The sequence below is a fragment of the Abrus precatorius genome, unplaced genomic scaffold, assembly GCF_003935025.1.
Source record: "Abrus precatorius isolate BTA unplaced genomic scaffold, Abrus_2018 Scaffold0, whole genome shotgun sequence".
NCBI lineage: Eukaryota > Viridiplantae > Streptophyta > Magnoliopsida > Fabales > Fabaceae > Abrus > Abrus precatorius.
Genome location: NW_020874290.1, coordinates 2,224,060 through 2,239,059, shown reverse-complemented (window position 1 = coordinate 2,239,059; position 15,000 = coordinate 2,224,060). Strand labels below are relative to the sequence as shown.

The 15,000-nt window shown below is 29.1% G+C and overlaps 1 protein-coding gene across 1 annotated transcript; it reads right to left on the bottom strand.

Moving 5' to 3' along the window:
• Positions 1–5,415: 5,415 nt before the first annotated feature.
• Positions 5,416–6,382, bottom strand: LOC113853030 (NAD(P)H-quinone oxidoreductase subunit 6, chloroplastic-like). Its single transcript, XM_027483472.1, has 2 exons — positions 5,856–6,382; positions 5,416–5,740 (listed from the first exon to the last, which is right to left on the bottom strand). The coding sequence occupies exons 1-2, from the start codon at positions 6,380–6,382 to the stop codon at positions 5,425–5,427; spliced, it is 843 nt and encodes a 280-aa protein (XP_027339273.1). The 3' UTR covers positions 5,416–5,424.
• Between the last annotated feature and the right edge of the window lie 8,618 nt (positions 6,383–15,000).

The following is a 15,000-nucleotide window of genomic DNA, read 5'->3' as shown; positions in this document are numbered from 1 at the left end:
AACCTATTAATAAATAAGAACACATTCCAACCAATTCCCAAAAAATATAAATTTGTATCAAATTCGAGCTAGTAACTAAACCCAACATTGAAATATTAAAAAAAGTAATATAAGCAAAAAATCTCAAATATCCTTGATCATGAGACATATAATTATCACTATAAATAAGAACCAGAATGCCAACAGTAGTAATTAAAATTGACATAATAGAAGTAAGTGAATCGATCAAGTATCCAAACTCTAAAGAAAGATCATTATTTATGGTCCAAGACCATACATATTGATAGATGGAACCCTTATTGATTTGATAAATAGACAGATCAATCGAAAAAATCATAACTATAGTTAATAAAAAAATACTAGGAAAAGCCCATATACGGCGAAGATTTTTTGTTGCCGTCGGAAAAAGTAGAAATCCCACTCCTATTAACATAGGAACTGGAAATGGAATGAAAGGTATGATCCATGAAGATTGATGTGTATATTCCATACAAAAACAAAACAAATGGATTGGATTCTTAATGAATTTTGTTTCTTATTCGTCAGTTTTGTTTCATCTCTTTTGTAAAGAAAAGGGTCGGTTAATAAAAGAAGTGAATCTAGAAATAGAATTACATTAATTGTTCTGAATCTTTGTTCCATTCGAATATTACTAAGTACAAACTGAAAATGGACCAATAACCAAATTCCTATTCCTAGTAAAAAAAAAAAAAAGAGTTTCTTTTTTTTTTCTCATATTTATTACTATTACTATAATAAATAATGAATGTAATTTTAATAAAATAATAAAAAGGAAATATGTAAAAATAAAAATGTGAATTTCTATTTTTTTTTTTACAATTATACAAAAGTATAGAGTGAGGATAAATAATGAATTACACTAAAACTACGAAGATTCGTTTATTTTGATATTCATTAAAAAATTACAATTCCTACGACATTACTCAATAATTCTTTTTTTTTTAAGCATTAGTTCATTTTTGAACTAATTGAGTATTTTCCATTACAATAAAAAGATATTCATGTCTGGAAAAAGAGTTATAATATTCAATGTTTTACTTTAGAGATAGGAAGCAAAAAGGGAGCATTAAGATACATAAGATATATGGGTAATTAAAGAAGAATTCCTTTTCATTTACAGAAAAAAATGTCTTTCACATCGAACTATAACAATGAAAAACTATACTAACTCGATGGCAGTTCCAAAAAAGCGCACTTCTATATCAAAAAAAATCATTCGAAAAAATTTTTGGAAAAAGAGGGGATATTGGACAACATTAAAAGCTTTTTCATTAGCACAATCTATTTTTACGGGGAATTCAAAAAGTTTTTTTTGTAACAAATACAAACGTCAGAATAATCTGAATTAACTTTATTCAAATAACATTTTTGAATATTAAAATACTAATATAATTGGAATATCTAAATTCGTTTTTCATATCTAAATTAGTATTCTACAAATTTAGGATATGTATAACGATATTCTAAATAAAAAAATACTTTGAATGTAGTGTTCCATTTTTGATGAAAAATTTCACCATTTTTTTATTTATTCTATATTCTTAATTTTATTTTTCTATTCCTTTCTAAAATTTTCTAAAATGTAATATATTTAGAATAAGAAAAAATGTAATATATTTAGAATAAGAATATAGAATAATAATATATATATAGATATAGAATTTCGAAAATTCTAATAGATTCTCTAATAGACTTCTTTTAATTCGTTAATGTTTAGTAAACAAATATTACACTTTAATTGATTCTTTATTTGAATCTTGACAATTGACTAAAAATTGGTTATTATGATTTCGAGTAAGCCGCTATGGTGAAATTGGTAGACACGCTGCTCTTAGGAAGCAGTGCTAGAGCATCTCGGTTCAAGTCCGAGTAGCGGCATGATATCTTATCCTCCAAAAGAATAAGTCCTATAATGAACTCAATTCCTATTTCTATTCCTAGTATTCTGATTTTTATTTATTCTATATGATATTTTCAACTTTAGAGCATATATTAATTCATATATCGTTTTCGGTTGTATCAATTGTAATTTCAATTCATTTGATAACTTTATCGGTCAATGAAATCCTAGGATTATATGATTCGTCCAAAAAAGGCATGATAATAACTTTTTTCTGTATAACAGGATTGTTAGTTACTCGTTGGGTTTTTTCGGGCCATTTACCATTTAGTGATTTATATGAATCATTAATCTTTCTTTCATGGAATTTTTCCATTTTTTATATGGTTCCATGCTTCAAAAAGCATAAAAACAACTATTTAAATACAATAATCGCACCAAGTGTTATTTTTACCCAAGGCTTTGCTACTTCAGGTCTTTTAACCGAAATGCAAAAATCCGTACTATTAGTACCTGCTCTACAATCCCATTGGTTAATTATGCATGTAAGTATGATGATATTGGGTTATGCAACTCTTTTATGTGGATCATTATTATCAGTAGCTATTTTAGTCATTTCATTTCGAGAACTCATACAAATTATTGGTAAAAGCAATAATTTGTATTTTTTAAATGAATCATTTTCGTTTGCTGAAATCAAATACATGAATATGAATGAAAGAAATAATGTTTTACAAAAAACTTCTTTTTCTTCTTCTAGAAATTATTACAGGTCTCAATTTATTCAACAATTAGATCGTTGGGGTTACCGTATTATTAGTCTAGGTTTTATCCTTTTAACAATAGGTATTATTTCAGGAGCAGTATGGGCTAATGAGACATGGGGGTCATATTGGAATTGGGATCCAAAGGAAACTTGGGCTTTTATTACTTGGACTATATTCGCAATTTATTTACATACTAGAAAAAAGAAAAAAGTAGAAAATTTAAATTCTTCAATAGTGGCCTCTATGGGCTTTTTTATAATTTGGGTATGTTATTTAGGAATAAATCTATTAGGAATAGGACTACATAGTTATGGTTCATTTACATCTAATTGAATTAAAGTGAGTGAAAAAAAACTTCACAAATATAAATATGGAAACCATTCATTATATTATATATAAGAAAGAATATATATATATGAAGCAAACTTCCCATAAATCATCGAGAACCCTTTAAATCAAGTAATGTAGTAGTGATTCAAGGGGTTCTCACAAACAACAAGCATATTCAATTACAACTTAAATTCATTTTTTTGTAAGTTAATACAAGAAAAAAATATTTTGTTTATTGTACATAAGATTTTTTACTATTTTTTCTTTTTTTTTTTTCATTTATTCATATTCACGAAAACTATCTATAAAAAATTGGATAGAATAGCTTCAACTTTGTTAGCCGAGAATGAGAAAATGAAATCCGGATAAATACCAATACATAGTACGGGTATAAGGATCGAAATTGAAATAAATAATTCTCGTGGCCCAGAATCAAAAAAATAAGAGTTTGGTGTATTAAAAAGCTTGTATCCATAGAACATCTGCCGTAAGATAGATAATAAATAAATGGGAGTTAATATCATTCCAATTGCTGTTACAAAAGTGATTAGTATTTTTGTAATTAAAAGATATTTTTGGCTGGTAATTATTCCAAAAAAAACTATCAATTCTGCAACAAAACCGCTCATGCCCGGCAATGCAAGAGAAGCCATCGATAAAATAGTGAAAATGGTGAATATTTTTGGCATTGGGATAGCCATTCCGCCCATTTCGTCGAGATAAAGAAGACGTAGTCTATCATAACTAGTTCCCGCCAAGAAAAAAAGCGCAGCGCCAATAAATCCATGAGAGATTATTTGTAAAATAGCGCCATTAAGTCCCGTATCGCTTATAGAACTAATTCCTATAATTAAGAAACCCATATGAGATACTGAGGAATAAGCTATTCTTTTTTTTAAATTACGTTGACCAAGAGATGTTGAAGCTGCATAGATTATTTGAATTGAACCTAATAGCATTAACCAGGGGCAAAATATAGAATGAGCGCGGGATAATAATTCCATATTAATTCGAACCAATCCATATGCTCCCATTTTTAATAAGATTCCGGCTAAAAGCATACAAGTGCTGTAATGTGCCTCCCCGTGGGTGTCTGGTAACCATGTATGGAAAGGTATAATTGGCGATTTGACAGTAAAAGCAATAAAAAATCCCATATAGAAAATTATTTCCAGCGCCATGGGATACGATTGATTAGTTAATGATTCAAAATTTAATGTTGGTTCATTAGAACCATATAAACCCATAGCCAGAATTCCCATTAATAAAAAAATGGAACTTCCTGCAGTGTACAAAATAAACTTTGTAGCTGAATACAAACGTTTCTTACCCCCCACATAGATAAAAGTAGATAAACGGGAATTAATTCTAATTCCCACATGATGAAAAAAAGTAAAATGTCTCGAGAAGAAAATGATCCTATTTGACCACTATACATTGCTAACATCAGGAAATAAAAAAATGGTGATTCTCGAGTAACCGGCTGAGCTGCTAACGTAGCTAAAGTGGTGATAAATCCTGTCAATAAAATGGGTCCTAAAGAGAGTCCATCTATTCCGAATCTCCAGTAAAAGTCAAAAAAATGGATCCATTTATAATTCTCTGTCAATTGAATTAGTGGATCATCCAATTCTAAATGATAACAAAATGCATAGGTTGTTAGAAGGAGATCCATTAAGCATATACAAATAGTATACCACCTAATCACCTTATTTCCTTTATGAGGAAATAAGAAAATTAAGGAACCTCCAGCTATTGGCAAAACTACAATTATTGTTAACCAAGGAAAATAATTCGTGATAAAAATAAGATATACTTAGACCAGAAAAACCCGCGCTCAAAATAGAAAAGCAATTTTTTTTCTATTTTGAGCGCGGGTTTTTGTCAGTAAAAAAAAACGTATTTGTGTGGTGTTTTTTGAAACGTATCAATAAGCTAGACCCATGCTTCGAGTTGTCTCATGCCATAAATAAACTCGAACACTTAAGAAATCCGTCGGACAGGCGGATTCACACCTCTTACAACCAACACAGTCCTCTGTTCTTGGGGCAGAAGCAATTTGCTTAGCTTTACATCCGTCCCAAGGTATCATTTCTAATACATCTGTGGGGCAGGCTCGAACACATTGAGTACATCCTATACATGTATCATAAATCTTTACTGAATGTGACATTGAATCTATAGAAATCTTTGAACATCAAAAATTGAAAATTTTCGATCTAGTAAACTCGTAAATGAATTCTATATTTAGACACCAGATGAATCAATGATTTATCAGAATTTTGCTAATAAAAATAGACTTATAGATCAATTCATAAGAAGAGAATAGGACCAAAATACTTTGATTTCTTTTATTTATTTTCACAAACATGATTCTAAGTTGCGTATCATACATGCTAATTTGAATTGATAAATATTACACTATTCATTCTAAATTCTACTTTTTATGATTTATTATAATCAATACTATTTATTCAACAAATTCAATTGATTCATACGGGTTGATTTTTTGTTACGATAAATTGAGGAAACAATAGCAGGTCCGATAGCTGCTTCAGCGGCTGCAACAGCTATAACAAAAATTGAAAAAATATTTCCTTTTAATTGGCGACTATCAAAAAAATCAGAAAAGGTTACGAAATTTATATTAACTGCATTCAGTATAAGTTCAAGACACATAAGGGCTCTAACCATATTTCGACTCGTGATTAATCCATAGATACCCATAGAAAATAAATAGGCACTCAAAATAAGTACATGCTCGAACATCATTGACCAACTCCTTACCAATTTTGATTCATTTCATCAATATGAACAAGAATTCAACGGAAATAACTGGGAGAAAATTAAACAAAATAGAATTCAGATTTAGATTATTAGTTAGAATAAGTTCTTATTGGCGAGCCACAACAATTGCACCTATCAAAGCAGCTAAAAGAATTATGGAAATGAGTTCAAATGGAAGAAAAAAATCTGTTGATAAATGAATTCCAATTTGTTGACTAGTACTTATAAAATCTTGTTCTATAATCTGATTTGGTCTCACAGTCCAAATAATCCCGTACCATGATGTATCTGGAATAGTAGTTATTAGTGAAACAAAAATACTTGTACAAACCATCAAAGTAATTCCATCCCCAATGGTCCAAAGACGAAAATCTTGGTAATATTCTGACCTATTCATGAACATTACAGCAAATATGATTAAAACATTTATAGCGCCCACGTAAATAAGTAGCTGCGATGCAGCTACAAAATGGGAGTTTGATAAAATATAGACTAAAGATATACAAACAAGAACCAGTCCCAACGAAAAAGCAGAAAAAATTGGGTTGGTAAGTAATATTACTCCTAGACTTCCTAATATAAGACCCGATCCCAGAAAGACTAAAAGAAAATCATGTATCGGTTCAGGCAAATCCATTATATGTAAAATAAGAGATAAATAAATCGAAATTTCATGACTTTATTGATATGACCAGGAAAAAAATTATATACTAAATACTAAATTTCTCTCCGCATTGAATTCAATCAAATCCTAAGATAATAAGTGTGAATTGCTATAGGTACAGTTATAGGATCAATGTCATTCCATTCTTTCTATGAAAGAGTAGTTTGAAACTATACGAAAACTAAAGTATATATATAATATATGTATCGAATATTTCTACTAATAGAATATCTAATATAAAAATATCTACCTCTAAGATTTATTCTTTTTTTTTAATAACATTTTTCTTATTATCCAAATTTATATTATTCATATATATTATTCAAATACATATATTTATATATAGAAATATATCGAATATGATTTGATTTATATAATCTTTATTTTTAGAAAAAGATTTTATAATTATATTATAATTAACTTAATTTTATTTGAATTGTTCGAATTGTATAATCATCAATTACTGACACTGGTAAACGGCCCAAAGCAATTTGATTATAATTCAATTCGTGACGATCATAAGTCGAAAGTTCATATTCTTCAGTCATTGATAAACAATTTGTTGGACAATACTCAATACAGTTACCACAAAATATACAGATTCCGAAATCAATACTGTAATTAAGCAATCGTTTCTTTCGAATATCAGTTTCCAGTTTCCAATCAACAACGGGTAGATCTATGGGACATACACGAACACATACTTCACAAGCAATGCATTTATCAAATTCGAAATGTATTCGACCACGGAAACGTTCCGATGTGATTATTTTTTCATAAGGATATTGAATAGTTACAGGTAAACGATTTGCGTGAGATAAGGTAATCGTGAAACTTTGACCAATGTACCTTGCAGCTCGGACTGTTTGTTGACCATAATTCATAAATCCAGTTATCATAAGGAACATATCGTGAATATCTCTGATTATTTTTGTTTTTTTTCTTTCTCTTGTTTGAGACAAGTTATGAATATAGAAGGTCCGTTTTTTATAGTGAAAACAATTGAGACGAAGTTGTTAATAATAGATTACCGAGAGAAATGGGTAAAAGAAACTTCCATCCAAAATTTAATAATTGATCTATTCTTAGCCTAGGTAAAGTCCATCTTGTTGTGATAGAAACGAATAAGAACAAATAAGTTTTAGCTAGTGTAATAAAGATACCAATTGTTGTTACAAAAACTCCATATGCTTTATTTATTTCAAAAAATTCAGAAACAAATATGTACGGAATAGAGATATTCGGACCACCAAAGTAAAGAACTGTTACAAACAAGGAAGAAATTAATAGGTTTAAATAGGAAGCAATGTAAAATAAGCCAAATTTGATACCCGAATATTCGGTTTGATAACCCGCTATTAATTCTTCTTCCGCTTCTGGTAAATCAAAAGGTAATCTTTCACATTCTGCTAAAGAAGAAATTAGAAAAACGATGAAACCCATAGGTTGACGCCACAAATTCCATCCCCAAAAACCATATTTGGATTGCGCTTCAACTATATCAACTGTACTTAAGCTGTTAGATAATCCTAGTCGGTGATAACATTACTGTTCCCATCTCTATTACAGAACCGTACATGAGATTTTTCACCTCATACGGCTCCTTTTAAGCCTTCAATAAATCTAAGGACCAGACCGATTATTTATCTCTTGATATATTTATAAAATGGATAAGATTCGATTTTATCGGACGGTTCTGAATTAGACCAATTGAATTCTGTCTGTTTTGTTTTATTTAATGAAAAAATTAATAATAAAGAAAAATACATTTCAAATTTTATTTGAATAAATAAAAGATACAAAAAGTACTTCTGAATTGATCTTATCCCTTTAAAAAAAAATTGGAATTTGTTGAGTAATAACTGAATTCTTCAATAAAATACTCTTTATAGAATTCTCAATAACTTCTCCATCATTTTCGATTACAAAAAAGAATTATACATTCGTTTTCTGAATTATGACATGAATTCCATCTTCCTAGAATATAGATGTAAGAAAAAAAAAGAAAAAGGGTATCACTTTTTCTTTCGCTCCTAGCCTTTTTTTGTGCAACTAAAAAGGGACTCAAAAAAAAAAGTGAATTAATGAAAACAAAAGTAAAGGATTATTTCGTTCCTGATAGTCATTTATTTAATCAGTGGATGGGAGCATACTCTGGATCGGAATTGTAGGGAGTACTGCCTGATTTTTTCTACCAACTTAAAGCCCCAATTAGTATTCTTTTTCTATTATGTATAAATGCTCTTTTGGATATTTAAAAAATTTGCGTTACTAATCCTTTGTGTATTTTGGTGTTTCTACCCATCCATTCATTTTTTTATTAAACCCCTTTAGTTATGTTAATACATGTATGATAATTCATACAAATGATAGTGAAAACTCAAAAAAAAGGTTGGTTTTTCTTTTGTGCCCGCTTCAAGACAGGATGACTAATCAACCAACCTTGGGGGTAAATGACCTCTTCTACTGAAGAAATAGAATAGAATTTTTTTTTTCACTTAATTCTTATACATGGAAAATGAGACTCAATATTTTGACTGCAATTTTAACTCCTCATACTATCTATTAACTATAAGTAATATATAACTATAAGTAATATAGTATATATATAGAATTAATAAATTCTATTCAATAGAAGCTGTTTTATTTCACTCATATAACTATCTGATTAAATTCTTCAATCCGAATTTCGAAAAAGAATAATGATAAGGATATATATTCAATTTATTATCCTTCTTTACTAGAAAGCACTATAAAGAAAGGGGGGAGTATAGCAATAGTATCGAAAAGCTTCTGTCTCAACGAATCGCACGTAGAGATATTGATAACACACATAGAGTTAATGGTATTTCATAACTAATCGATTGAGCAGCAGCTCGTAGACCACCCAAAAAGGAATATTTATTATTTGACCCATATCCTGACATAAGAAGTCCAATGGGAGCAATACTTGAAATAGCAATCCATAAAAAAACACCGATATTGAGGTCAGATAAAACAAAGTTATAATTAAAAGGAATTACTGAATAGCTTATTATAATTGATATGACTGATATGAATGGTCCGATACTGAATAAATTAATATCTCCTCTAGATGGAATAAGATTCTCCTTGAAAAGTAGTTTTGTTCCGTCTGCTAGAGCTTGAAGAACTCCAAAAGGACCAGCATATTCAGGTCCAATACGCTGTTGTATCCCTGCGGATATTTCTCTTTCTAACCATACAATTGCTAGTACACTTATTGTGATTCCTAATACAAGAATAAAAATAGGGGCAAATACCCATAGAATTCCATATACCTCTTTAAAAGATTCCAATCTGAAAAAAAAATGGATATCTTGTATTTCTGTTGTATCAATTATCATTTCAACGATCAACCTCTCCCATAATGATATCTATGCTACCTAGTATTGTCATAATATCGGCCAATTTCATTGTTTTAACTAATTGAGGAAGAATTTGCAAATTGATAAAACCCGGTGGACGAATTTTCCATCTCCAAGGAAAACCATTTTGATCACCTATTAGAAAAATTCCTAATTCTCCCTTAGGAGCCTCAACTCTTACATAAAGTTCTTGTTTCGGCAATTCAAAAGTCGGAGACGCTTTTTTACTAATAAATCGATATTCAAAATCATTCCATTCTGGCTCTGTTTCTTTATCTAAGCAGCGAATTTCTAAATTTTCATATGGTCCGCCGGGAATTCCTTCCAAAGCCTGTTGAATAATTTTTATAGATTCCGTCATTTCACCAATTCGAACTAAATAACGAGCTAACGAATCTCCTTCTTTTTGCCATTGAACTTCCCAATCAAATTCCTCATAACACTCATAATTATCAACTTTACGTAGATCCCATTGTATTCCGGAAGCCCGAAGCATTGGTCCTGATAAACCCCAATTTATTACTTCCTCTCCATCAACAACGCCTACTCCCTCAACCCGTTCTAAAAAAATAGGATTTCGCATAATAAGTCTTTGATATTCAACAACCTTTGTTAAAAAATAATCGCAGAATTCAAAACATTTATCTATCCAACCATGAGGTAAATCAGCCGCTACCCCTCCGATACGAAAAAAATTATGCATCATTCTCATACCTGTCGCAGCTTCGAATAGATCATATATTAATTCTCTTTCTCGGAAAATATAGAAGAAAGGGGTTTGTGCACCAATATCTGCCATAAAAGGTCCCAGCCACAGTAGATGAGAAGCTATACGACTCAACTCTAACATAATTACTCGGATATAGCTAGCTCTTTTAGGTACTTGAATATTTCCCAACTGTTCTGGTCCGTTTACAGTTATTGCTTCTGTGAACATAGTAGCTAAATAATCCCAACGTGTTACATAAGGGAGATATTGTATAATTGTTCGGTTTTCTGCAATTTTTTCCATCCCTCTGTGTAAATAACCCAATATTGGTTCACAATCAATAACATCCTCACCATCCAGAGTAACAATAAGTCGAAGAACACCATGCATTGATGGGTGGTGAGGTCCCATATTTACTATCATGAGGTCCTTTCTTGTAGCTGGGATATTCATAGATTTTTTTCCTCGATTCATAGAAGAATGAATCGCTTTAAAAAAAAAAAAAAATTCATCAAAATTCAAGATCTAATAAATCGAATAATTGAAAATGACTCTTCAAATTAACGAATTTGTGACTCCCGAATATCAAACTGATTTATTAATTTTTTATAACGTATTCTACTTTTTTTTGACAAATAAGACAGTAATCGTTGCCGTTTTCCCAGAATTTTACGTAAACCCCTTTGAGATAAATAGTCTTTTCGGTGCAATTCAAAATGCGAAGTAAGTCTTCGTATCTTATTGGTAAAATGGAATATTTGAAATTCAACTGATCCCGGGTTTTCTTCTTTTTTTTCTTCTGAAATAACAGGTATAAATGAATTTTTTACCATAAAAAAATGAAATGAAAGCTTTCCTCTTCCCCTCGCTTTTGATAAATATTTTTATTGATCAGTAATAGTAATGATACTCATTTTTGTATATAAATCTGAATTTCCTTAGGAATTCCTGATTGAATTCATTCTTTCTTATTAATCAATCCAATCTAAATAGATAGAAAAGATACCATATTTATGGATTCACCAAATAACAAATTGTATGCTTGAAAAATAAAAGACAATTTTGTTGATTCTTTTTTCGATCTAATGGATACATCATTAGATTAGTATCAATGCCACAATGTGTGTTCCCATTTATGTTATGTATATAACAATTTGTCTTCATATACCAGATATATATTATGGTAAATAGAAGACAAATTTCGATTAACGAATTTTCAATCGCGGATACATATGTAGCCTTACTATATTGAAACGACTTCCATTATGGGTATTAAACCAATAGCGATTTATACAAGCTAATTCTTCTAATCTATAATTTGGCCAAAGAAAAATTTGGAAATTCATTAGTTTTTTTTTATCTCTGTCAAGATCTTTTCGTTTTTGAGTCAAAAAATTATTACCTTTATTTTCATTGTAAAATATTGTGTTTCTATGCATACTATTTATATTCTTAGGATTTAAACAAATTACAATTCTCAACTCTCTACGACGTCTAGCGGATAAAATATTTTCAGGAACAAGCAAATTATAATTTTTTTTTTTTTTTTTTTCTGTTATTTTTGGATCTCTTGTCCGTGTAATGTATTTTTCAAAATTTTTCTTATCAACATTACTTTTTTCGGAGTATTTTTGATTCATTTTGTACTTACTCTTACGAATTAATGAGATACCCATGGTTTGATACATAAAAAATTGTTTATTGTTTTTTCTAGACAGGCGAACTGGTTTGATAATAAAAAATTCGTTTTTCATAAATTTTGTATTTTCATTTTTCTTCAAGCCTGGAAAAGTGAAATCCTTATGATTTTGAATCAGCATAATTTTTAGATCTAGTTCTTCCCTTTGAATAGAGGTTATAGCAATTTCTCTTAAATTTTTCAATCTAATCAGGAGACAGTATACTTTGACATTATTTAATATTCTTTTACCTAAGAAATTCTTCCAGTCCAAATGAAAAGTAAAAAAAATTCTTGTTAAGAAATTTAGTTTAGCCTTCATCTTGTTCTTGTCTTTCTTTTTCTTTATACCCTTACCATCCTTTTTACTGTCCAATTCCGCAAATTTTTTTTCAATATCTTTTTTTTGGTTTGAGGGAGATGATTCAAGATTTACTCGACCCGCGCATTCTGTTTTTGCTCGATTTTGAGTCTCTAACTCGAATTCCGGAGATTTCTTTTTTTTCGATGGTCTAAAAATATCTATTATTCTTTTCTTTTCAGTAATGTTATTTTGATTTTCACTAACATTTTGATTTATATTTATATTAAAATGGAAAAAAAGTGATTTGATTGGTATGATCCGCGGGTTATTTTGATATTTATATGCATTAGAAAATATCAAAAATTCTGAAACGAAAAAAAATTTCGTACTCGATATGGAACGATTTAGTATTTCTACATTTATTCCCATCCAATCAAAATACTTTCTATCCAGATTTTTTTCCATATCTATAATAGCATCTTCCGCTGTATAATTCTTCATAGAGATATTACTCATTATATCAAATAATTTTTTTTTATGCGTGTTGTAATTAGAAGAAATCGCTTGCTTTTTATTTGCGTGGAATGATGATCTATATCCATAAATATATGAGTCTTTATTTTCCGTATAATTAATAGAGTTATAGGATAAAAGATCATATCTATATTGTTTTTTCATTTTTTTTTTTTTTAATGCGTCTATTTGTTCTTCTTTGTAAAGAATTAATCGGGTTTTTTCATAAGAATCACAGTTGGTTAAATCTTTATTTTGAGCCACACGATGTTCATTGATTCTATTTCTCCATTTTTGTGGTACTAATCTAGACCATATGCTTTTAGATAAGTCATATTGATAATGACCCTTTAACCAATTTGTCCATTGATTCATTACAGAATTGGGAGGGTTCTTATGTTTTAATTTGGAATGAAATATTCCTTGTACTCCAAAAAAAGAATCCTTTATTTCATTCTTAAGAAAAAAAAATCTTCCATGATATTGAAAAACATATCTTAACTTATACTTATCTATGTTAATGTTGATTACTTGGTTTTGTGATAATTTAAAAAATACATATGCTTGTGACAAAAAGGAGACGTTACAAGAATTCTGTGAATTCGTATTACTAGTATTGTGTATAATCGAAATAAAGTGAATTATACTTTGATTTGTTTTATCAGTTATTTCTGTATTTACTTCATTATTGTAAATGGATCTATTTATCATTTTTTTTTTTGATTCCAGAAAAAGTTGTATATTGATCCTAGGAATACTAATGATATATAGAAGGATATCTATGTATATCCTTTTCAGGAAAAATTTAAAAAAAAAATGTGATTTACGAGTTAATCGAACATTTCTTATTTGTAATATCTGCAAAATATTTTTTTCTAATTCTAATCTTTTAGTATCATAAGTTGTTTTGTTCGAATGAATATTTATCTCTGAAATTAGAAGTCCCCCTTTCCTTTTTTCTTTTGTCATTTTTTCTATTTGTTTTAGAATAGTTTTTGTTTTAGCATTCAGGTCTTTTATTTTTTTTTTTATCAATGAACAATTTCCCCAATTTATAGATTGAATTGGAATGGTTGATTCGAAAATAATTGGATTATTCTTACAAATTGTTGAATCTTTTTTGTTTTCATTCAATTCATTTATTTTTTTGAGTCTAACAAATAATAAAAATAAAGAATGAAAATTTGTAAAATTAAAAATGAAGAGTTGTTTTATTTTTTTTTTTAGAAATAGAATACTTTTGCTGATCCATTTTGCAATATCTTTTGAGATATTTAGAAACCATTTTGTTCTTTCATTTAAAACTTTTAGAACTCGAAAAAAATAATTTTTCAATTTTTTCTTTTTTTTTTTGAGTTCTTTAAAAATAGGATCACAAAAAGAAAATCGATTTTTTTGAGAATCAGAAAAGGGCAATTCAACTTCCCTTCCCCAAATTGTTAAAAAACAGAAGTTCTTTTTTTTCACTTTTTTTTTCATTCTATCTTTTTCCTTTTCATTGGATCGTAACTTAGATCTGTGCCAAGGTTTCAGACGAAAAGGAAATAAGATCTTTATCTGAATACCGTCTGTTAGCCATTTTTGGGGAAATTCTGTTTCAGATAATTGAACGCCATTATAGGTACATTTAATATACATTTCTCTCTTCCAATCCCTATAATCTTCTGACCATTCGGGAAATTGAAAAAGTAGTATACGAACGATATTTTTAGTTATTATCAATGAGGGTAATTTAATATATTTTCGAAGAATCGATTGGGTTATTAATAAAAAACCTCTTATTCCTTGAGCAAATATAAAGTTATCCCAGGCTTCTGCTATTTCTATACGTTTTTTTTCCGCATTTTCGTTTATTTTTTTTTTGTCGTCCTCCTCTTTTTTCTCACTTTCTTTTGCCTTTTCCTCTGTATAATCCAAAATTGGAAATTTTGTCTTTTTTCGAATCCAATTTTGGAACAGAAAAAAGATTTTCATTGACTCGAAACTATCAAAAAAAAAGAA

Coding starts and splice junctions, on each gene's coding strand:
- LOC113853030 (XM_027483472.1), bottom strand. CDS start 6,382: ATGGATTTGCCTGAACCGATACATGATTTTCTTTTAGTCTTTCTGGGA. Junction 5,741..5,855: donor GCAATTGTTGTGGCTCGCCA/ATAAGAACTTAT, acceptor AAAATTGGTAAG/GAGTTGGTCAATGATGTTCG.